The 22,557-nt window shown below is 64.8% G+C and overlaps 2 protein-coding genes across 6 annotated transcripts in view; one reads left to right on the forward strand and one right to left on the reverse strand.

Moving 5' to 3' along the window:
* Positions 1 to 5,166, forward strand: part of INPP5A (inositol polyphosphate-5-phosphatase A) — a 158,930-nt gene extending 153,764 nt beyond the window's left edge. For 3 of the 5 annotated variants that reach the window (XM_046027577.1, XM_046027580.1, XM_046027581.1), the window contains 4 exons: positions 243 to 354; positions 2,773 to 2,841; positions 3,565 to 3,601; positions 3,691 to 5,166. In XM_046027577.1, the coding sequence (XP_045883533.1) occupies positions 243 to 354; positions 2,773 to 2,841; positions 3,565 to 3,601; positions 3,691 to 3,821 (349 nt within the window). In that variant the 3' untranslated portion in view covers positions 3,822 to 5,166. Of the gene's footprint in view, positions 1 to 242; positions 355 to 2,772; positions 2,842 to 3,564; positions 3,652 to 3,690 lie in introns of all 5 variants that reach the window. The other 2 variants (XM_046027579.1, XM_046027578.1) reach the window with 2 other exon arrangements.
* A 100-nt stretch (positions 5,167 to 5,266) lies between these two features.
* NKX6-2 (NK6 homeobox 2) lies at positions 5,267 to 7,958 on the reverse strand. Its single transcript, XM_046027582.1, has 3 exons — positions 7,508 to 7,958; positions 7,243 to 7,415; positions 5,267 to 6,992 (listed from the first exon to the last, which is right to left on the reverse strand). The coding sequence occupies exons 1-3, from the start codon at positions 7,908 to 7,910 to the stop codon at positions 6,738 to 6,740; spliced, it is 831 nt and encodes a 276-aa protein (XP_045883538.1). The 5' UTR covers positions 7,911 to 7,958; the 3' UTR covers positions 5,267 to 6,737.
* Between the last annotated feature and the right edge of the window lie 14,599 nt (positions 7,959 to 22,557).

Raw genomic sequence — 22,557 nt, forward strand, 5'->3', positions numbered from 1 at the left:
CCACAACGTCCTAGATGATGCCACTGGTTTGTCCCAAGATCCATTGTAGCTAAAATTCAAGTGAGAACTGGGATCACGGGTTTGACTTTGTGTTCTGGAAACATCTACGTGGTCTCTTTGCCTGCGTGGCGCTGGCCACTCCACGTCATGGGAAGAGACACACGGCCCTCCCCGGGGCCTCAGGGCACAGTGGGAGGTGGGGCCACCGCCGGCCGCTAACCAGGCGCCTTGTGTCCCCGCAGCTACCCGTACAGCGAGGACTCCGGCCAGGGCCAGCGGTACATGAACACCCGATGCCCCGCCTGGTGCGACCGCGTCCTCATGTCCCCGTCTGCCAGGGAGCTGATTCTGAAGGTAAGGGCCACAGTCGCCCCAGAGCCAGCCACCCACAAGGGGCCCCGGGATGGGCCCAGACGCCGTCCTGCAGTGGGTCCTCAGCCGCTTGAGACCCAGCGCCCGGGCCTGAGGGCCCCCGGGACACCCGCTGCCCTTCTGAACCCACGACATGCGTTCGCGGTCACCAGCTCGTGCCTCCAGGACTGTCACGGTTCATTGTGTCCTCGGGAACTGAGTGTGCTCTTGTCCACGAACGCGCTGATGTAACGCGTGTGAACACACGGGTCCTTATTTGCCCGAGTTGTAAATCAAGAGCCTGATTCACATCTGGGCACAACGTGGTAAAAACGAACAGGGACATTCACCCTGCATTGGGGCTTGGGACACTCAGGTCTCCCGTGGCTGCTCACTTTCCAGAATTTCAGTGCCCACGTTTTAATACAAAAGGAGTGTGTTCGGAAGAATCAGTGTCTGAATTGGTCAATGAGGAACCGCGTGCAAGTGCATCGATCCGGAGGCGGGTCACAGGCTGGTGCTCAGTGCTCAGAGAAGATGTGTGCGCTCGGGGGACCATAACTGACCTGAGCTCTGTGTTAGGTTCCAGTCCCCACCCCCCACCAGGACCCCTTGGCTGGCCTTGGGCCACACCCTGAGTCCTCAGCCAGGGACTCGGAGCGCAGTGGGCAAGAGGGTTCACAGCCAGGAGGGCCGAGCCCCACCGCGTGCCGCCCCAGCTCCTAGCCCCGCCATGCACACCCTTTGCCCCATCCTCACTGGGCACCCGCTGGCCGCCTCAGTGAGGGCCCAGCCAGCCGTGTTCCTTCCCGAGCCCAGAACGCTGTGGGCGCGTGGGGAGGAGCCAGCGGGGGCCTGGGCTGGAGATGGAGCCTTCCCCGGGTCCACACAAGCCCAGTCGTCAGCGCTCCTGCCCCTGCACGGTGAGTAGGGCCCGCCCCCGCCTGGGACACCCTTGCACCCAGGACCCACTGTTGGAACAGCCCCCGGAGCCGCTTCCCCGTGGGCCTCCCTGGCTGACGCTACACTGGGCGTGGGCCACGAGTGCACAGACCCCGGGAGCCTGCCCGGCAGCCGGCCTTGGACACAGCCCTGCCCGCTCTGCGGGACCCGCTCGCTGGCGCTCTGGACACGGCCGCGTGCGGTCCCACAGTGGCTCAGCCTCGCACGCCTGCGGCCTGAGCACACGCGGGGTGCTGGGTGCACAGCCGTAGCCAGGATGGGGCCCCCGGGGCGGAGAAGAGACAAGTCTCACGAGCAGGGGACGCGCCGCACCGAGGAAACGGCATTTGCAGGAAGTTCTTGAGCGCAGGTGGCCGAGTTGAACTCGTGCGGTGTCCACGGCGCAGCCCGGGGGTGGGGGTGGTTCCCCAGGGACCCTCTCGTGCTCATTCACGTCTTGGAGCTTCAGACGCGATGGGGCCGGAGCTGGAGGTGAGGGCCTCCCCCCCATGTCCCCCAGGCCCTCCCCGGGGGCAGCGGGCGGAGCCGATGTTTCGGGAGCGGCCGCCAGGCCTCATCCATCATGGCTCGCTCCGCTGCTTTGTCCTCATGTTCCGTTCTGCTTCCCCGGCCCTGAGACACCAGCGGTGGCGGTGGCTGTCGTTTGTTTATGTCTCAAGATCATGCAGCTGGAAACCCACAATTTTATGCTGCCTTTGTAAATTACCGTGCTGCGTTTGATGAATGTCCCCCACTTCCGCGAGGCGGCCTGCGATCGCGAGGGATGGGAAACGCTCGCGCAGGCGGTGCCGGAGGTTGGGTTGCACCTTCCGGCAGGCGACCGTGCTGGAAAGTAGAACTGACCTTCCTATTGCACTAAAGCTAATTCAGTTTCAACTTTATGGTCTCAAGCTCCCGCTGCGGATGGAACCATCCGGCCCAGTCGGAGCTGACCGATGGCCGGGAACGAGCCCTTCGCAGTCGCACCCAATAAAGCTGGCGTCTGCACGGAGCGGGGGACGGAGCCGCCGGGAGGGGGGGCCCATGCACGGCCGTTAATTAACGTGCACAGTGCTCGGCGCAGAGGCGTCTGCTCTCGAGTGAACACAGTTCGGGCGGATAGAACCGGCTGTCGAAACAAGCATGAACAGGGCCAACGGGCGCCGTGTGCCACTCGGCTCTGCAGGGCGCACCCGGGAAGAAGGCTCACGGCTGCTCTCGTCGCCCGAGTGCCGGCCCTCTGCCAGGGACACGTGCCAGAGGAGAGCTTGGGGGGGCCCCCGCCCAACTCCTGTCCAGAAGCAGGAAGAGCCAGGGGCTCCCAGGACTTCCAGAACTCTGTGCCTGCTGGCTGGGGGCTCCCTCTGAGGGCCTGGCCGGACACCTACTGGCAGGGGGCAGCGGTGGGTGGGGGCTGGCTCCCTGAGGAAGCCCCGCCACTCCCGCCTTCCCACACGGTCTCTCTGCTTCCTCTTCCAGTCGGAGAGCGAGGAGAAGGTTGTCACCTACGACCACATCGGGCCCAACGTCTGCATGGGAGACCACAAGGTGACATGTCCGTGTCCTGTAGGGCTGGAAGGTGGGGGCGGGGCCGGGCTGGGGCTCCTCCTAAGGCCACACAGCTCTCCCGAGCGGTTTGTGTCTACTCAGTTGCAGTGAAATACCGCAAGGTAGGTAGGTAGGTAAAGAAGGCAGAAAAGACTAGTCACAGTACAATAAAATACAGAATTTTACTATTTGTAACAAAATACCGTCTACAGCCGGCAATTTCCGAAGGACATTTTTCCAGTGTGCACGTGGGACCCCGTGACGGCCTTCTCACGGCGGCGAGCGTGGGTGCCACCCTTTAGAGGCAGACACCGAGTGTTTGTGTGGGGACGCACTTTGTCCGCAGGGGCGCCCCGCAGCCTCACGGAGGCCAATGCCCGCCCGTCTTACCTCCAGGCAAATGGGAGATGTCCACGCTGTCCCGTGTGCAGGGCCTCTGGGCCATGACCCCTGGGTGCCTCGTCCTGACGCGGGGCCCCCCGCAAGGGCACCCAGTGGGATCGCACCAGGCCGGCGACTCTGTCCTTCCCCGGGTCTGGGGTTTGCACAGTCGTCCGCGTGAGCGTCCGCCTGGAATCCCGCCCTTCACAGAAGTCCAGCCACAGCTCCAGTCGGAGGGCGCCGGGGTCCCGCACACAAGGCAGGGGGAGGGCAGGATCTGGAGGCGGGGGTCGGGGCCGGCGCGTGGCTGTGGGGTCTGACTCCCGTCTTCTCCCGCCGCAGCCCGTGTTCCTGGCCTTCCGCATCGCGCCTGGGGCAGGTAAACCTCACGCCCATGTGCACAAGTGTTGTGTCGTGCAGTGACGTGTGGTAAATATGACTCCTTCCCTTGGCTTCACCTTTTCTCAGCTTTTCCTGGTGTGTTTGTTCCTTTAACGAGTGACCAATTCCACGGCAGGGAAGCGATGCCTGCGACACCAGAGGGCCCTTCGCGAGACCCCCCTGTAGCGCGAGGAGCCGGTGGAAGTCCTGTCCATTGAAACCCGTCCTCCTAACAGCTGCGTCGGCAAACCCGCCCGCTAGACGGCCGGCCCCACACTTCGCTTCAGCCTCCGGACCGTTCCGGAGCAGCCTCACATACCTCACTGTCTTGTCTGTTCATGTGACATTAAGTAGAAACATTGGGTTTTTGTAACAAGTCACCGTCCTGTTGCCAAACTCCATAGACCGGAGAGGGAGTCTCAGAGTTCAGAGTTTCCATTTCTAGTCACTGTCAGCGTGGGAAGAGCTTCTCTGGCGTGGAAACCCCACAGGTGTCCCCGGTCCCCCTCTGCCAGCTGGAGGAGTGCCCGGGGGCGAGGCGACAGGCAGGGCTCTTTGCGACTCAGGCAGTGTGGCCACTGTGAGGAGAGCAAGGGGCCCTGGTCTTCGCCTCCGGTGGCCCCCTTCGTGTTATTTACTGCCGTGTTACATGGTTTTAGAATCACACTGCGGCTGCTTTCCGTTTTTATATCTATAAATATCTATAAATATATACTTTTTAAAAATAATTTATAAATCTTACCAAAACTTATGCTAAATATACTTTCCAGGATGGATGCTTGCGAGGGTCCTGTCGGCAGGTGGGTGGAGGCTAGGAGTTCAGGGACGCGCACGTCGGCACAGACCCGTCGGGCCGGGTGGCCGCGCGGCGCCGTCCTGGGGGCGGTGGACCACAGCACAGCTACACCTGCAGGTCTTACTCCTCTGCCTTTCCTTCTGTGTAATGGTAAGAACCGAATGTGAAGTGTATAGCTAGCTCGGGTGTACCTTTGAAGAACTTTGTAAACTGTTCGTCTTTTGTTACTGTTCTATGGTGCCAAGTGTTCTACATAAAACAATAATATCGTGGGAGAAACAAAATAGGCTAGTCTGCTTCCGATAGAAACCGCTTTTAACACAGGCTGTCTGTAGATCTCTTAAGAGAAGCGAAACCGTGAGTTTCCGTGGCCGCCGCCCGCGGCCAGCCTCCGGGACACCCCGCTGCGACCCTGTCCCCCAGCACGAAGCACAGCGTTCCTAGCTCATGTGGAGCCTGCGGGCGGGACACAGCGTGTGTTTTATTGATCTGCTTTAGAACACTACACTACTCCCGGACTGGGGAAGGCCTTGGATGCTCGTTTTCGAGTGGATCACTACCGTCACGAGCGATCGGGCGTCCGCTCGCCGAATCCGTTCTGGCCGGTGCGGCCAGCTGGGGCTGTGGCCGCTCTGCTCTGTCCACGCCCCACAGCAGGCCCGCCCCACAGCTTCTGTGTAACGGGGTGTCAGCTGTTGGTCACTGTGGAGGCCTGTAGAAATGGCCGCTCCGGTTCCTAAGCAATAAAATTGATCATGGTGAAGACAGTTCTGTGTCTGCTCTGTTTCTCTGCCTTCCCGGCCCGTCTCCTTTGAAATGCTAAGTAACGGGAGGGCCCTCCTTTGTGGGCTGTGACTTCAGATCAGGCTCCCCAGAAATCCCGGAATGCCATTCCATCCGATGTCGCTACACAAAACCAAGCCAGTAGTTAAGTGCAGAAAAATAATCTTTTGGATTTTTCCCTGTCGCAGTAACTAATGGGAAATGCCCCTCAGCATTTAAAGATGAGATTATAAAAATGCACTGCCTTCCTCAAAACTAAAACTGGAAATGCCTTTGCCCTTAACTTGAGCTGAGAGAATGGTTCAGTGACAGAAATAAAATACATTTCAATATTGCTCCATGAAAAAGACCAGCCCGTGGCTCAAAAGAAAGGTCTTTAAAAACTGATGCTGCGGCCACGTGGCATAGAAGAGAAAACGTCAGGCTTTTCTGTTTCTCTAACAATTTCAAAACTGCCTTCAAGGAGAAACCTTATAGTAATGTAATCCCTTCTTTTTAATTCTTAAAATTAAAGCTCGAGTTGGGCACAGTCGGTGCAACCATTCAGAGCACGAGCTCCACGGGGGCCAGAGTGTGGAGAAGAGCTGCTGGCCCATCCCTGCGCGGGGTGCAGGGCTGCGGAGGGAGAGGGAGTGCGCGCTGTCCCTCCCAGGGCCGCCGGATTACTGGGGATTTCTCTCCGGTGCCCCAGTCTGAGTCAAACAGCAATTTCTACAGATCAAAGACTACGGAACCGGGCTGCGGAGATTAAAATCTGGGAGCTTCGCGCTTGGCCCGCACTTGGAAACCTTTAGCTGCCAAGGCGTTTTAAGGTCTGCGTAATCAAATCCAACACCTCGGCGAGTCGCGGCGCCCGGCCAGGGCAGCCTAGGACCCGCCCCTCGCCCGCCCCGGGGTTTCCGAAAAGAGAGACGCGCCGGTCGGTGCTCACCTGCCGCGGACCTCCGCCACTTTCCGGTCCCGCAGCCCCGGGGAGGGCGCAGGTAGGAGAGGACGCCTCACCTGTCGCCGCGCGCGCACCAGCCGGCGCTGCGCCCCTGGCCCGCTGTTTCCGTCCGCGGCCCTCGGCTCCGCTGGGCGCTCGCTGCCCTCACGGCTCCTCCGGCGCTCCGCGGGCGACGGAGGGGGTCTCGGGGCCGCGGTCGCCCTTCCCCGTTCTGGGCCTTCGCTGTCCCCTGGCTCCTGCGAGCTGCCGCCGCCCATGCCTGCAGACACGCGGGCCGGGGTCGCACCGCGCGCCTCGCCGCCAGCCCGGCTCCGCGGGGACTTGGGCTGGTGCAGAGGTGGGCAGGGACCCGCGGGGGAGGTGGAACGGGGTTTTCGAGAAGGAAGACACACGCGGTGCAGCCTCCGGAGCCGCGGCTCCGCCGGGGACGTGTTAAATAATTTATTGATTATACAAAGTGATTCCGCCCCGGGACGCGCGGCCCCGCGCCCTCCCGAGCCCGCGCCGGCCGCTTTATAACTTATTCTGTAAAAATATATATACACACGGGCGGGCGGCGGCGAGGGGCGCCGCCCGCCCCGACCCTGGTTGCTCCAGCCGCGCCCGTGCTCACAAGGCGTCCCCCGCGCCGCCGCCGCACGGGCTGACCAGCGCCAAGTTCGCGGGTTTGTGCTTCTTGAGCAGCCGCGTGATCTTCTCGTCGTCCGAGTTGGGGTCCAGGGGCCGGTTGTACTCATCGTCGTCCTCCGCGTCCGAGCCGCCCACCTTCAGCTTCTCGGCGTCCGAGTCCTGCTTCTTCTTGGCCGACGCCATCTCGGCCGCGTGCCGCTTGCGCCACTTGGTCCGGCGGTTCTGGAACCACACCTGCGGCGGAGGGGGAACGTCAGACGGCACCGCGGCCGCCCCGGCCCGTGCAACGCGAGAGCCCGCCGCCCGCGTGGACCTGCAGGGGCCGCGGAGGCCAGCAGCCTGGCCCAGCCGCAGAGCAGCAGCGCCCCCGGGGCTGGGCCCGGGGCGGGCTGGCGGCCGAGCGCACACCGTTCGCTGGACGCGGGCGCCGAGGCGACTTGGCGCAGCGGGGCCCGCGGGAGGCCGCCCCGCACCAGCCGCTCACCTTGACCTGGCTCTCGGTCATGCCCAGGGAGTAGGCGAGGCGCGCGCGCTCCGGGCCCGCCAGGTACTTGGTCTGCTCGAAGGTCTTCTCCAGCGCGAAGATCTGCTGGCCCGAGAAGGTCGGCCGTGAGTGCTTCTTCTTGCCGTCCTTGTCCAGGACCCCGCCGGCCTGGGCTGCAGAGGAGGGCGGGTGAGCTCGGCCGGCCGCCCCGCGCCCCGCGCCCCGCGCCCCGCGCCCCGCGCCGCTCCCCGCGCGCGCCACCTACCCGGGCCAGCCAGGCGCGGGTCCCTCCAGGGCGAGCCCTGCACCACGCCGGGCCAGAAGATGGGCGGGCGCCCGGGCAGCTCTGCCAGCGGCTTGGGATAGCCGCGCGCCACGGCCGCGGGCCCGAAGTAGACGCCGGCCGACGAGGCGAGCCCGTTGAGACGGGGCAGGCCGCCCAGGAGGCCGCCGCCCGCCGCGCCCACCGGCCGCCCCAGGATGTCGCTGATGCCGTGGGGGGTGCCGAGCGGCAGCTGCGCGCCCAGGCCGCCCAGCGCGGGCGCCTTGAAGCCGGCCGGGCCCTGCAGCGCGTACGGGAACAGCGACGTCTTCATCTCGGCCATGTTGTGCAGCGCGGCCAGCGGCGCGCTGCTCAGCACGAACGCGCCCGGGCGGTTAGCGTCCATGGGCGCCGCCGCCTCCGGCCCGGGCGCCCATCCGGGCCCCGCCGCCGCCGCCCGCGCCCGCCGGCCCAGGAAGTTTGCGCGCGGCCCGGGGCGCCGGCTGCAGCGGGGCGCTCGGGGCGCGGGCGCCGACGGCCCGGGGAGGCGCGAGGGCGGCGGCTCCGGCGCGGGCTGGGCGGCGGCCGCGGGGTCAGAGGGGTAGCGGCGGCGGCGGCGGCGGCTCCGGGGCCGATCGGAGCGGTGCCGCGCGGGCCGGACGCGCTGATAACCGCGGGGGCCCCCGCGCGGCGCGCGCGCTGATTGGCTGCGGGCGCCCGCGGCCCGGCCATTGGCCAGCGCCCCGCCCGTCTGCGCGCCCCCGCCGGCCGCGCACTCCATGAAGGGCCCATTAGCGAGGCAGGTGCCTCCCCGGCTGTAAATTTGCCCCCTGATTTATCTCCCCCGGGACGAAATAAATCCCGTTGGATGGGAGTTTAGTTAGGCAAAGGTTTTAATGGGAAATCGGGAAAAAATACGAGAACATATTTTATCGCCCGAAAGAATGCAGATTTGAGGATCGGCTCGGCACGCTCTGTGCGCCCCACTCAGTGAAGAGCCCCAGGCGCGCGGCGCGGGGAGCCAGCCGGCGCCGTCGTGGGGGCACGGCCGGAGCCTCCAAACCCGCCCCCGCCGCTTCCCAGCCGCCCCGGGCTCAGGTGTCACCGAGTGCCGCGAACATTTGGGGGCAACTTTCTGTGGGACGCGGACGCGCCGGGGACGCTGGACCGCGTAGTCCGCGGTAGTCCACGTGCCGAAGGGCCAGCGCGAACCTGCCCGGCTGTCACCAGCACCCCGGCGGCGCGCAGCTGGGACCCGTCCCGGGGCACGCGCGAGGCCGGCGACTCGCGGGCGCTGCCAGGCGGACAGTTCCCGGTCCCCTCCCAGCCCGAGGCACTGCCCTCTGCCGGGTCGGGGCGCGCCTCCGGGAGCAGCATTTCCCTGTCGCGAATTCGCAGCTTGGCTCCAGGGAGACAGCCTGAGCCTCAAGCTTCGACCCGGACCCCCCGACCGAGCCCACAGGCCGCGGTCTCGTGAAGCGCCGCCCGAGCCGGCAGAGCAAGGACCAACCGGGCTCAGAGCCCAGGGCGCAGGGCGGGCGGCGGCCACGTGCAGGGCCTGGACGGATGCGCTCTGCAAGTGCACTGGGCAGAGCGGGGCCTTCACAGGGGCTGGGGGGGGGGGCAGGTGTCCCCTTCCGGTAGGAAAAGCCCCCCAGCCCGTCGCATGGCTGTGGGATTCAAATTGGATGGCGGTGGACCCTGGGCGCCCGCAGAGAGCAGGCACGGAGTAAAATGCTGCGCGTGGCGCCTTCGTCCTCCGCGCGGGGTGTCACCTTGCGCCCTGCCGGCTCTTCCTGTTACTCACTGCCTGCTTTGAGACATGACCCGAAGGCCAGCGAACAGACGGCATTGCTTGGCCAGGGGTGGGCAGAGCGCGCCGGGCCGGCCTCTCTGGGGCCTCCGGCGGTTCTTCCGCAACGACTTTCCGCTTTCACGGAGGCCGCGGGGGTGTGGATGGTGTGAATGAAAGCGAGCCTCCCGGCTCCGTGCAGGGACCCAGCGTCCGCTCCCACGCTGTCCTTTGGGGCTCTGTTTTCGTTTGGGGCAGTTAGTGGTGGGGTCTTGGCTCTGAGGGTCCCTGCGCCACATCCGCTGGGAGAGCCACGGGCCTGTGGGGCTGGGCGGGCCTTCGGTGCTCACCCCTGGGTGGGGCGTCCGTGCTGCGGAGTGAGGCTGCGGGCGCCGTGGGGCCACTCAGCTTGGCGTGCCCTGCGGTTCCTCTCTCCCCGTGTCCTCCCCCGGCCGCACCTGCCCAATCCCGGTGTGGCCGCCCCGCAGGTGCTCTGTCCCGGCGGAGGCTGACCCCCAGGACACTGGCAGTGCCCCTCTGGGATTCCCGGATTCCCGCGCAGCTTCTGGAGGCAGCCCCCCCACGCCCCCGCCGCGAGACCCGCTCCGTCTCGCTTAGAACACGCCCCACTTCCTCAGAGCAAGCAACAGCCTGTGTGCGCCCGGACAGCCTGGGCTCTGGACACTCTCCCCGCAGGACTGGGGCCGCTCTGGGCTCCCCAAACCCCCTACCGCCGGCAGACGCTTGGTGGCCCAGGCTGGGGCTCCAGTGGGGGCGGAGCCGAGTGGGGGCGGGATCGCGTCCCCCCTCAGGTCCCCGTCTTTGCTCTACTAACCCGTGGATGGGCGCGGGCGACCAGAGGCTGCAGCGGGGCGGGGCGACAGGGGCGCACTCTCCTTCCAAAGGGTGCTGGCGGCTGGGAGCAGATCCCGGCGCCGCGCTCTAGGCAGGAGCCTCCCAGCCCCTTCTTTGTTTGTTTGTTTTACCGCGGAGGAAAAAGAGCCCCCGAGTTGCTGTCCTGCGGTTCAGCGACCCTGGGTCTGTCCACGTCGTTGCACCCTCCCTGGGCTCCGGCGGGAACGCTTGGGGTCGCGAGTGCGGTGGCGTCTCTTCCAGCGTCAGCGAGCACGGCCCGGGGGGAGCCAGTGGCGGCGGCTGTAGGACAGGGGCCGGAGAGAGAGTGCGCGCTGGGAGAGTGAGGTGCGAGGTGCGGGTCTCCGTGCGCTCACCCGCCACCGAACCTTGCCAGGCGCTCCAGGGTTCCCAAGCTGGCCACCGGGGCGGTTTCCACTCTCCTGGACCCTCGTCTCGGGACCCACTCCCTGCAGTGCCCCTGTCCCGGGTGTGAAGGCTCCCTGCCCACGGCCTCTGACCTGCGCCCCCTCCGCCCGCTCCTGGGGCTCCTACCCGCACCCCCTTCAGTTCCTCCTTCCCTCCGGGGAAGGTCTGGAGGCGGCCTGTGGGGAAGAAAGGCCTGGGGGTTCCCCGCGTTGGTGCTCCCTGGAGCGGAGAGGTTGGAGAAGGCCACCTCCTGGTCTTGGAAAGGTCCTACAAAGGAAGACCGGGCTTTCCCTGCAAGCTTCCAAGTGGTCTGAAGGAGGAGAGCCGCGTGGCCTGAAGGAGGAGAGCCGGGTGGTCTGAAGGAGGAGGGCTGCCTGGTACAGACATTTATGCACTCTGCACCTACTGTGTGCGTGGCGCGCCCTGGGAGTGCCCCGGTGGGCAGTGCAGGCGTGCGGGGGGCGGGTGGGCAACAAACCTTGGAGGAGAAGCTTCAGCCAGAGCCTGCAGGAGGGACCGCTGTTGGGGAGGTGGGGTCAGCACGGCAGTCCCAGGTGTCCTCACAGAGCGGTGCCTTGCGGGAAGGCGGGAGGGGCAGGTGGGACCCCGGACCGGAGGTTGGATTCTGGTTCCACCGGCGAAGAAGCAGTGCATCCTCTAAGACACTGTCAGTGAAGGGGACCTCACAGGTCCCTGAGCTGCCACCTGTCCCAACCATGACCGCTCTGGGCTGGGCATTCTGGGGGCCACCTCCCCCCACCCCACACGCCCCCCCACCTGGCAGAGGGCCGTGCTTTGTTCCCATGGCTCTCAACCACCTGTGTGATGAGGCCCCCCAGTGGGGTCTGAGTTGGGGATTGCTAACCCCGGGGTCTGGGAGCCCAAAGAGGGAAAGGGACCACTGAGGTGACCCAGATGTAACCTTGCAGCCACAGGGCTCACAGGGTAGGGGAAGACATGGAGCCCCCAGGACCGCAGAGCCCAGGCCCAGGAGGCCACAGGGTTGTGGCTGCTCAGGAAGGAGGAGCTGGAGCAAATCCCGCCCCTCCCCCCACAAAACGCCCCCACTCCCCGCCCCCCAGCACCACATTTGAGGAGCCTCTGCTGGCAGACCTCGCCTACCCTGCCCCTTCCCTTGATGGAAGAGTGACCGGGGCTGCCCCAAAGGCCCTGGGTTGGGCGGGGCAGGCGTGAGGAGGAGCGAGCTGCCCCCCTCCCCCACCACCCCACCCACGCTGCTGAGCAGGGGCCCCTGGCCCAGTCCCAGGAACACCCAAGGCCCCTCTGCCCAACAACATCTGCTGAGTGACCAGCTCTGGGTGCGGCGGCCGGTCCGCGTCCAGGTCCGCAAGGACTCTGCACGCTCAGGTGTTCCGGGAGCTGGAAAAGTGCTCTGGATGAAGGGCTGGACATACGTCTGGGTCCTGGGAACCTGGTGTCAGGGTCCTGGGGGACTCTGTGCTCCCCCAGGGATAGACGCCAGCGGGGGTCCTCCGGGTACCCTGATCTGCAGGGCATCTTGGGCACGGAGAGATGGGCAGGAAGAGGCTGGTGAGGCCCGGGCGACCTTCGGCAGCTAGGAGGGGCCCTTGGAAGGGTCCCAAATGCGTGCTAAGGAAGGGGCGAGAGGCTGGGAGCAGGCTTGGGGTGCCGGGGAGCCCCAGGCGCCCTCTCCTTCTTGGCCGGGGATCTGGGCAGCAGTAAGGGGGGATGGGACCTAGATGGCCAGGGGACGTCTCCCCGTCGCTCCCAGGGCCCTGCCTGCCCGCCCTCTGCAGACCCCCAGCTCCCCTGCCTCGCCCCTCCCCGCGCCCCAGCGCCTCTCCTCACTCCAGGGCCTTCCCTTGTTTAAAAGCTCCAGACCAGAAAAACGTCACATCCACAGAATGACCCGCCTATTCCTGGCCGTGAGGCCCGCGTTCCTCGTGTCGTCCTACACCGCGGGCTTCACTCCCTCCTCTGGAAGTGTGCGCAGCCCCAAAGGGCTCGACAGGAGGGGTTCACGTCTGCACCTGCGCCCCCACGCAGTGGGGGTACGGGCTGCGTGAAGGCTGTGACCTGTGACCGGCCATACAACACAGGGTCACCCTCTGCTTTGGGGACGTGCGAGTCCACAGACGTCTCGTGGCTGCAGGTGCCCACATACAGGTGGGTCCTTCCTCTGCTGGCACACAACCAGCTATGGCCACCGTCACCAGCCTCTCCCGAGAGCATCTTGCGAGGGGGGCTCCCCCACCCTCCTTGGGCAGAGCGCCTTGGCTCCCTCGTGGCTTCCTGACCTCTGCAGTCCCGGTGGTCAGTCTTCCTCCTCCGCTTCCAGAGTCCCTCCCTTGGGACTCACACGCTCCACAGACACACCCCACAGGCTCCGGCCCAGCGGACCCCTGCAGCCAACAGCTGGCGTGAGCTCCCCTATAGAGGGAGCTTGGAGCCAGAGACGGGATTCCCGGCGGCTGGTCCATGCCGAAGTCGCAGGAAACCTGAGCCCTCAGGCCCGCCCTGCCGCTTTGTCTGGCGGTGGGTTGTGCTTCTGAGAGGCGCCGGACCCCACTCTCCCGGAGCCCCGTGCCCCCACCCCCACACCCGTGCGCCACGTTCCAGAATGGGTCAGGCTGCAGCTCCCTCTCCACGCCCAGCACCCAGCGAGAGGGACCTGGGCCGTGCTGGAAACCACCCCCTCCCCTGTGCCGTGTGGACAGGGGGTCCAGGCCAGGGGAGCTCTGCAACGCTGCCCAGGTCCCAGTCACAGGAGGGCCCCCCAGGAGGGGCCGCCCCACATCAGGACCGCAGAGGCCAGTCCTCAGGGCGGCTGTCACACCGCGTCTCAGAAGCCCTCTTCCGGGTCCCAAGAATCTTGTATCCTTGAGGAAAGGACAAAGGGAAGTGGCCGTAAATCACAGCTCAGAGCTCATTCCGCAGGGCCGCGCGGGCCCCAGATGTGCAATCGTGGGTAATGAGCTCTCCCGGGGGGGTCTGACCGCGAGCCAAACTGCTAATTGAGCCCCGAGCGGAAGATTTGTGTTCGGGCCTCTGCTCCGCGGCCGTCACGGTGCTCCCCGGGCAGGACGGGACTGGCCAGGTGGAGGCTTCCGGAAGGGCTCTTGGCTACCATCCAGGCCCGGTCCCAGCCCAGAGCCGGCATCTACCCCTCAGGTGCCCCTTCCTCACCCTGTGTGTCCAGCAGGCCTTGGCCACGTGGAAGGGGCTGCCCTTGTCGTGGGGCTGTCTCTGCCCCTCCCTGCGCACAGGGCCCGCGCTCCCTGACTTGAACCGCCTTGTCCGCTGTCGTAGGCCCTGGACCTGCCTGTCGCTTGAGTGGACGCAGCCGCTGGTTGCCTGTAATGGGAGGCCCCCAGGCCCCTGGGGTCACAGAGTGACTGAGGCACTTGGCTGGGGAAGGGGCCTGCTTCCCAGGAGACAGGACAGTTTGGAGGAAGCTGGGGGCCCCCAGAGTTCCGGAGGAGGGAGTCAGGGTTCTGCCTCCGGGGAAGGAACATCTCTGATGAGAGCCAATTTGCTTTCTAGGGGTTACCAAGCACCGAGGGTGGGGAGGGCTGGACCCCAGCCAGGAGAGGGTCTCAGGCAAGAGCGCTGGGGCCTGTCCCATTTCCCCCAGTGATGGGGCGTGCAGGGGCCTTGGTCTAGGAGACCCTAGTGTTTGCCCTAGCCTGGGGGGTGTGCTGTCCCGTAAGGTCCAATAAGCGGGGACACCCAGGCTGCGGAGAACAGCTGCTCTGACTCCGGGGGATGCACCTGCCGTGTGAGGCCCTATGCACCCCCTCCCCCAGGCTCCTTGTAATGTGTGGGGGTCTGTGGACCCCTGGCCAGTGCTGCCTGCTGCCTGGCCGTCCACCTGCCTGGGCAATGGGCTCAGCATGGCTGGGGAGGGGAGGGAGCTAGGCCCAGTGCTCTGGTTTGGCCACGGGAGCCCCAGGGGCTCAGAGGCTGTGTGCAGTGCCCAGGCCCACCAGCCCCTGCCTGCCGTGGGGTCCGGGGTGCGGGCACTCCCCCAGGTGCTGGCGGCCTGCGGCGTCAGCATGCGGCTTGGACTGCAGAGGCCCAGTGAGCTCTCTCCGCCTGATGACAAAGGGCCCAGGAGCGGTCGCATCTGGTGAAATTTTTCCAGGGAACTTGACCCACCACACCAGCCAGAGTCCTGCTGCCAAGCCGGTGACTTGCTTTGCTCCTCCTGGGAGGACTGTGCTTGCCTTCTTGATGATGCGGCCATGGGATCGCTGTGGCCAAGGAGAGGTGAGCAGAGGCGGTGACTGTTGACCCAAGCAGAATATTTCAGAGACCCTGTGCGTCCACCACTTTTCTGGCTCTTTCCCTCTGGAGGAAAATGGCACGGCTCAGACCCAGCCCAAGGCAAGAAGACCCAAGGAACAGGGCGGGCGACCCTGGGAAGCCAGCCACGGGGCTTTGGTTGTGGGGATGTTTTTTACGCAGCGTTACTGAGGAGGGGCTGGCTGATGCGCGACTGGAGCGTCCCAGAGCCCAAAGGAATGGGATGATCTATGTTTCGGAGTCTCCAGTTGTGACCAGCATTGGGGTAACCTTGAAGGGTTCCTCGTGACTTCCTCCTTGTCGCTCTCCCTGGACACTGGAGACATCTGATGGCAGTCCCCCCCCCCCCCCCCGGTGGCGGGCACAGTGCAACGGGAAGGGACCTGTGGGCAGCTGACTCAGGAGCCATGGACAGGTTGGGCCAGGGGATCCTGGAAGCTCCGTGAAGAGCCTAGAGGACCTAGAGCTGAGGCCACAGGAGGGTTGGGGTTCTGGGAGGTCTCTCCTGCTCCCAAAGATTTTGCAAACCCAGGGATTCCAAGGACAGGCGCCCCGGACCCAGGCCTCCGGGGTCTCTGGGAGCCCACCCCGCAGCCAGCACCTGGTACCCTGGTGTATCCATCCCCGCAGAGGACTCCAGGAACTCCCAGACAGAGCAGCGGATACGGGTCTAGAAACATCGCCAGCTGCCCAGGGATCAGAGGCCAGGGCAGGGGCGGGTCCTGGAAGGCGTCATCAGAGGAGGTTCAGACCCACCGCGGAGGCCGACTGCGTAGGTCCCCGACTCACTCTGTGTGCGGCACACCAGAGGCTGCCCACGACCGCGGGGCCTGGCACACCCGGGAGCAGAACCAGGACGGTCCTTGAGGATGCCCAAGGCCCCAGAGTGAGACAAGCAGAACCCAGATGGAAAGGCCACGCCGCGTGGGGCTGGGCAGGGGCTTCTGCCTCTGGGCAGGCGTGGTGGGGGCAGGGCAGGGTGGCCAGATCCCGTCCTGCAGGGCGGCCTGTGGACAGCGGCATCCGGAGGACACGGGCAGCCGGGGGGTGTCTGTGTGAGGAGGGCCCATGGGGAAGGGGCGTGGGGTGCTCAGAACGGCCCCCGCTCCTAGATGCTGCGCTGGGGGCTTCTGGGATTCTCCTCTGCAGCCTGCCCCTCCCCCGGCCAGAAGGGAGCCCACAGCCTGCCTGGGGCTGGGCAGGCAGGGAGCAGGCAGGGGGCAGGCAGGGGGCAGGCAGAGGGCAGGCAGGGGGCTCACGGCTCCAGCGGTAGCCGAGGCTGGCTGACCGCAGGGGCTGGGTGAGGATCCTGCCCATCAGGGGTGCCCTCACCGGCCCTGCGTCCACGCAGCATTCTTGACGTCTTTGGTGAAGTGATTGTTGTTCCCCGGAGGTCGGGCCCCTCATACGTGACACCCCTGAGGACCTGGAGCAAGTTCCGAGGGGCCTGGCGCGAGGGCCTTCCTGACGGCCTCGCCCCTGCAGGCGCGGTGGCCACGCCAGCATCTGGGACCCGCCGCCCTCTCCTTGGTGCTTCGCTCCTTTCTCTGCCCGGTTCCGTGGTCCTTACGGTTTTCAGCACTTACACTCTTCGTCCTTCCCTTGGGCGCACCGGGGACGGCGCCGGAGCTATCTCCCCGGGAACTCAGGGACGAGCGGGAGAAGGGGACAGGCGTGCCCCTGACAAGCACGATTCTTGCCCGACGTGCAGAGCCGCGAGTTGGAAAAGTGACCCAGATCTGTAGGTTTGGCCCAAGTCAACGTCACAGTTCCCAGCGGCGGGCGCTGCCAGTGGCTTGGAGACGCACCTGGTGCCAGACCCTTGGAGCTGGAAGTGACAGAAGGGCACGAGGACACGGAAAGAAACCCACGTGTGGCCACGCACTTCCGTTCACGCTCCCCACGCGGGCAGGGAGGGAGGAACACGTGACCTGGTAAACACGCGGGGTTCTCCGTCCTGAAAACAGGGCCCCCGGGGTCACGGGAGGGAGCGCTGGGGGGTTCGCCGACGCAATGCTTAGGGCCGCGGGGTCCCCGCTCCTGCTGTGGGGCAGCGTCCAGACTGCGAGGGCCCATGGAGGTGTGCGTGGGGACTCCCCGCCCCGAGGGTGTCTCTAGCGTCCTGGCATCCTGCGCACTTTGTTTTGTCAAACACGGAGGTCGCCTCATCATTCAGTCTGTGAACCCTTACCCAGAGAAGGAGCCTGGCCGGACCCTCGGGCGCCAGACGCTCTGGAGAGGGACGGTGGCGAGGTCAAGTCCCACAGCGTCTCTGTTGTAGTCTCTGCTGTGTTGTGGCTTGTCTTCCCACGAGCACGCGTTCCTTTCATTACATTTATAAAAACGCCACCAACGCCCATGCGTCTGGGGCCCAGTGCAGGGCGAGTGCCCGGGACCGGCCAGGCTGGCGTCCCGCTGGCGCTCGGAGCCCAGCTTCTCGGCCGTGAAGCAGGTTCAGCACGCCCGCGGCTGCTGTCGCGGCAGGTCCCGCGCGGCCAGGGCAGAGTGGGGCAGGGACACGAACCTGATAGAATCCCGAAGACGACTCCGGGTCTGTCCTGGAGTCAGCGACATGGCGGGAGGGGGACCATGTCAGGGGGTCAGGCCTGGCAGCCGTAGCTGATCAGGCCCTGCCCTGGGAGCGGGCGGTGGGGAGACATCACTCAGGTGGTTCCAACCCGAACTGGGCGCCCAGGACACACCTCCGCCCTGCCGGTCCTCTAAGTAGGTTATGGAGCTGTCCTCTGTGTCTGGGTTCCTACCGCGGCACCAAGAAAACCCCCTGGGTCCCACGGCCGCCGCGTCTCCGCAGCCCTGCCTTCCGCCTCCCGCTGCAGTTTTCCTCAGTTTCTGCGTCTGCGCAGTCGGGGGGCTGCAGGCCCTCTCGGGCCACCCCCAGCTCCGGTGTTTATGGCAGAGAGCCTCAAGGGCCGGCCAGACTTTCCAGGCTGATCTGATAGGGGGTGGGGGGTCCTGCGGGACAGCCACCTGGAGGGGAGAAGGGCAGGAGGCGGGCCTGGGCTCTGTCCACGGGTAGATGTCGGGGGCACTTCTGTGGGGTGTTGGGGGGGACAGGCTGAGCCTCAGTGGCCAAGCTGTGCTGCACTGGGCTGAGCTGAAAGCCAGGGGACGTGCAAACACTGGCTTCGGTGCCGGCAAACAGGGTGTCTGGTTGTAAACCGTTAGGGGCCCAGAGGCGGTAACAGAGTCTGGCATCTGCCCGACTTGGGGCCAGCCCCACTCGGGCCCCATGTGCCTGGGCCCTAACTGTTGATGTCACAGGGGTGGACCCATGGAGCAGCCTCGCAGTTGGGATTCACGTCCACACACACCAGCTCCGGCCACGTGTGACCAGGCAGAGGCAGTGTGCGACCGCCATCGGGCCTGGCCTGCGGGGGCCCTTGCTCCTGGGGGCGTCTCCTGAGACCCCGGCGGCTGGCCGGTACAGGCTTTGGCGTAGGAAACCAACCGGCCAACGCCCCCTCCCCCAGCTCCTGGCCATCCTGATGTGTACCTTGAAGGTGGCATCGTATGGAAATGAGCTGCTCGGGGCTACGGCAGGACCAGCACAGCCAGCCGGAGAGCACAGGGACACGGGGGTCAGTCGGGGGCCACACCGGAGCAGGAGCAGCCCTGGCAGGACGGGGCCCCTCCCTGAGCAGTCGGCAGGAAGTCCCAGACCAGAAGCGGGCCGAGGACTCCTCCTGACCGGCCCTCGGCTCCTCGCATCGCCTGGTTTCCCGCTGACTTGGCGCCCGCAGACCAGAGCCAGCAGGTCGCGTGTGAGTCTGTGGCTTCCCAAGAATGAGCACACGCAGGCGGAGGAGGGGCTCCGGCACCTGACCCATCGGGGTGTTTGGAAAGAGAGTCTCTGCCCCCGGAGGGCCCCGAGGCTTCGTGGTCACTGGGCCGACGGCGGTTCAGGGTGTCAATGAGTCTCTGCTTCTCACTAAATGCCAGGATTTAGGCTCTGAGGACAGTGCCCACGCTCAGCTCTCTGGGAGATGCGGACTCTGGCATTGTGAGCGGGGCTCTTGCGGAAGGGGTGCGCTGGGGGGCTCGGGGCCCCAGCACTTCGCAGGACCCTGATGCGTTCCTCCCACCGCGCGGCTGGACAGCCTGGGCGCGCACCTGGCCCTCTGTCTGCGCTTGTCCCCATACCTGTCGTGCTCCACCTGTTCGAGGGGTCCGGGGTCTGGGATCCGGTGTGGCAGGATCCACCAACCAAAGGCATTGCCTGCGTGGGCAGCGTCCACTGGGGGACCAACCGAGCATCCCGACTGGGTCCTGCTTCCAGAACGACGGCCCTTAACCCACAGCTCCAGAAATGAAACAAAACGACCAAGAAGGCTCCGCACACCTGAGCTCAGCCAGCAGCACCCCGACCAGTGATGATCCCCACAGAGCAGAGCCGGGGGTCTCACTGCCGAGCGCTGCTCCGAGGGCTGGTGACTCGCAGACGATGACCGTCCTGCCCGGAGCAGCCCCGTGGTCGTCCGCGTGCGCACCTGCGTGTACCACACGGGTCGTCGGGGGCTCCACGCGCCTCTCCCTGGGACCTCGCAGGGAACGCCCAGCCCGGGCCCCAACCCCTTGGCCAGCAAGTTCCGGTTGTGGTTCTGACCACGCAGCCCATGTCCACGCTGGGGCTGGGGCATGGGGCCCTGGGGTGGAACCGTGCGGCCTGACCCCTCATGACCGCGGCCGGTGGCAGGTCTCAGGGAGCGGTTGATGGGGTCGCAGGGGGCAGCCTGGCCTTTTCTGGTCTGGCTAACTCTTCCCAAGGGAAATGCCAGGACACAACGCAGTCAAATCCCCAGCCAGCAGTGGTCATGTTCAGGGCTCCGGATGGCGAAATTCCTCCAGATTATGCCCCTTCGGGATTTTAAAAGGAGAATGAAGACAGGGTTTCCACCCTGGCTGTGAGAGTGGCGCTCAACGAGCGTCCTGGGAATTCAGGGCACTCAGGGTCCCGCTCAGGGCTTTCCCGTGGACTCTCCTGTCTTCATTTCTGCTGCTGACCCCGTCCCGATGAGACCTTCACTGCGGCTTGTCTTGCGCTCCGGCTTCTGCAGGAGCTGAGGGCGGGCTCCGTTGCATAAATGCATTCCAGACCAAGCAAACTGACAGAGCTCGTCTGCCTCTGGGGGGAATTAAGCTGATTATAAGGTCTATTAAAATTTTATTCGCGTGAGATCTCTTTCCAGCTGGCTTGCAGAAACAGTGTTGATCTATTAACTGCTCATACACCTGTAGAAGTAAGAAAAATTTGGAAAAGTGAAAAAGAAAATACAAACCCAATCTGGTCTTCCTTGTGCTGTGAATGTGGCGGCTCTGTGGATTTGCTTTCTTGCTCAGAAAACGGTGTCCCTGCGATTCGGGCTGACGGCCACGAGTGCCAGGTCACAAGAACGGAGGCGAGCCGGACTGTCCCGCCGAAGGCCTCGTGGCGTCTCGAGCAGGGTGACTGCCAAGACAGACTACAGCCCCGAGCAGTTTTGGCTTAGAACACGCGTCCGGCACGAGGCAGACGGAAGGACCACTACATCCTGGCGTGGGCATCTCTAGGGTCACTTTTTTCTTTAACAGCCTCATTACGTGACTTTCTAAACGTCCTCCATGGAGGAGTCTGATCTGGCCAGTCCTGCACCCGGCGAGGCAGGACGTTCCCGGGGACTCGGGCTGGGCAGCCTGCCTCGCAAGCACTGCCACTGTTCCTGGGACTCCAGGCTGGACGCACCTAGGAAGACGAGGCCTGAGGTCCCAGTGGCTCACAAGCAGTACGGGAACGGGTGGCGAGGGTCGCGTGGGGCTGGCCTCCACCGTCGGGCCTGGCCATGGAAGGCCCAGGGCTCTTTGTTGCTCAGCCCTGGTCAGTCCAGTCCCTGAGAAGCGTCTGGAAAGCGCCGGCCAGGAGTGAGCCCTGAAAAGTGGCTCTATGAGACCGCAGGCAGGAGGGGGACCCAGCCTCCACTCGGGAGGCCGTAGGTCAGCTGGTCAGCGTCCAGCTCCTGCTACGGTGCAGCGAGCTCTGGCCAGCTGGACAGACACTTCTTGTCAGGGTGTCCCCAAGGACGGGTATCCCCGCAGCTGAGCCAGGAGCAAGGAGAAGGGCCGGCTTGGTTGTTGGGAGAGTGGGCTTCAGCTGCAGGAGGCATGTGGCTCCAGAGCCTCTCACTGAGTCCCTCAGGGTCACAGTCACCTTGATCCTCTATCCCACGGCACAGACAGACCGCGGTGCTGGGGGCTGCGGGACCCCCCACCCCGGGGCCGAGGGCAGTGTGGTGCATGCAGGGGGGTGGTGGGCGGTTCGGAGCAGCATTACAGGGGTGACCCCCACCCTGGGCCCGAGTGCAGGACACCTCACCTGTGCCCAGACACGGTGGTCCCCTTGCCTGGACAGAGCTGAACCTCGTGTCTGGGCCTGAGAGGCCCACATCTCGTGTGTTCTTGTTCGAGGACTCATTTCAGAGACGGGTTTCAGCGAGGGCTCCTGGGACTGCCCCAGGGACCACTTGGGGGCGTAAGGGATGGGGGAGAAAGGGGCAGGCGCCTCCACAATTGTCCCAGCACCACTTCCTGCCACTTGTCACAAAGACTTAAATCTTTAACAAGATCTCCGAGCCCCACGTCATTTGGCCCATCAACTTCGTCCCGGCCCTTAGCCAAGCGGGGGGGCATTCATCTCGTTCTCTCCCTCCGGCCTCGATGAATTGTGATAAAAATGTCAAACAATTAGATTACGCCGGCCAGCAGCGCAGCGTGATTGAGTGGCGAGGCAGGGCACGTCCCCTGAATCACCCTGACAAAGGCAGCCGCGGCTCAGGGTGACAGGTCCCCCGGGACCCCCCACTTTGCAGCGGGCACAGGTCTCAGCAGCCCCAGACTGGGGCCTGGGGGACGGCCTCAGCGATGCTGAGGGCGATGGGAGCGGGCAGCACCCGGGACTGACCCGAGGGAGGGGCAGCACATTCGCCCAGTGCGCAGACCCTTCCCCCTGATGGGCGTCCCCAGCCTGCGGGGTCCGGGCCCCGAGCACCCCACCCTGGGCTGTGAGCCGAGACGGCGTGCGGCGGCCCTGTTGAGCGCCCGGGCGGCCAGCCCTGCCCTAGAGCGGCCCTGCCGGCTTCTTCCTCCGCTTAAGGGTGAAGACGTGTTGAAAATTGATTTCTGCTGGAAATGGGATAATTAAACTGGTTGTTTCTATCTCCATCATCGTCATAATAAAACGAGGGGACAGCAGGGTTGCGCATGGCGTGAAGTAATATTGTCCGTCTTAATGCAAGGGAGCATTAATTGAATACAGATGGCCTTCCCAGGAGCGGCTCGGTTATATTTCAGAGAAACGGGATAATGATGCCAGTTAATCATTTTTACAAGATAGAAAATTACTGGCTCCTCTGGGAAGATCATTAAGGAAAACAATTGTTCACAGCAATTGAAAATAGAGTTTTAATTATTTAATATAGAAATTAGACTATTGGAGACGGGTGCTGGACGACCGAACTTAATAGAAATGTATACACGAGCCTCTGTGAACGTTTTAGCTTTATTAACAGCCTAATTTCTTCACCCGGATCCATCGGGGAGCCTGCTCCAGCCGTGGCTGGACTTATTGCTTGCGGAGGGCCTGGTGCACGGGCGCCTGCCGACCCCACACTCGCTGTCCCGGGAGCACCTGCTGGGAGCCGCC

This window comes from Meles meles, chromosome 13 (genome assembly GCF_922984935.1).
Source record: "Meles meles chromosome 13, mMelMel3.1 paternal haplotype, whole genome shotgun sequence".
Lineage (NCBI taxonomy): Eukaryota > Metazoa > Chordata > Mammalia > Carnivora > Mustelidae > Meles > Meles meles.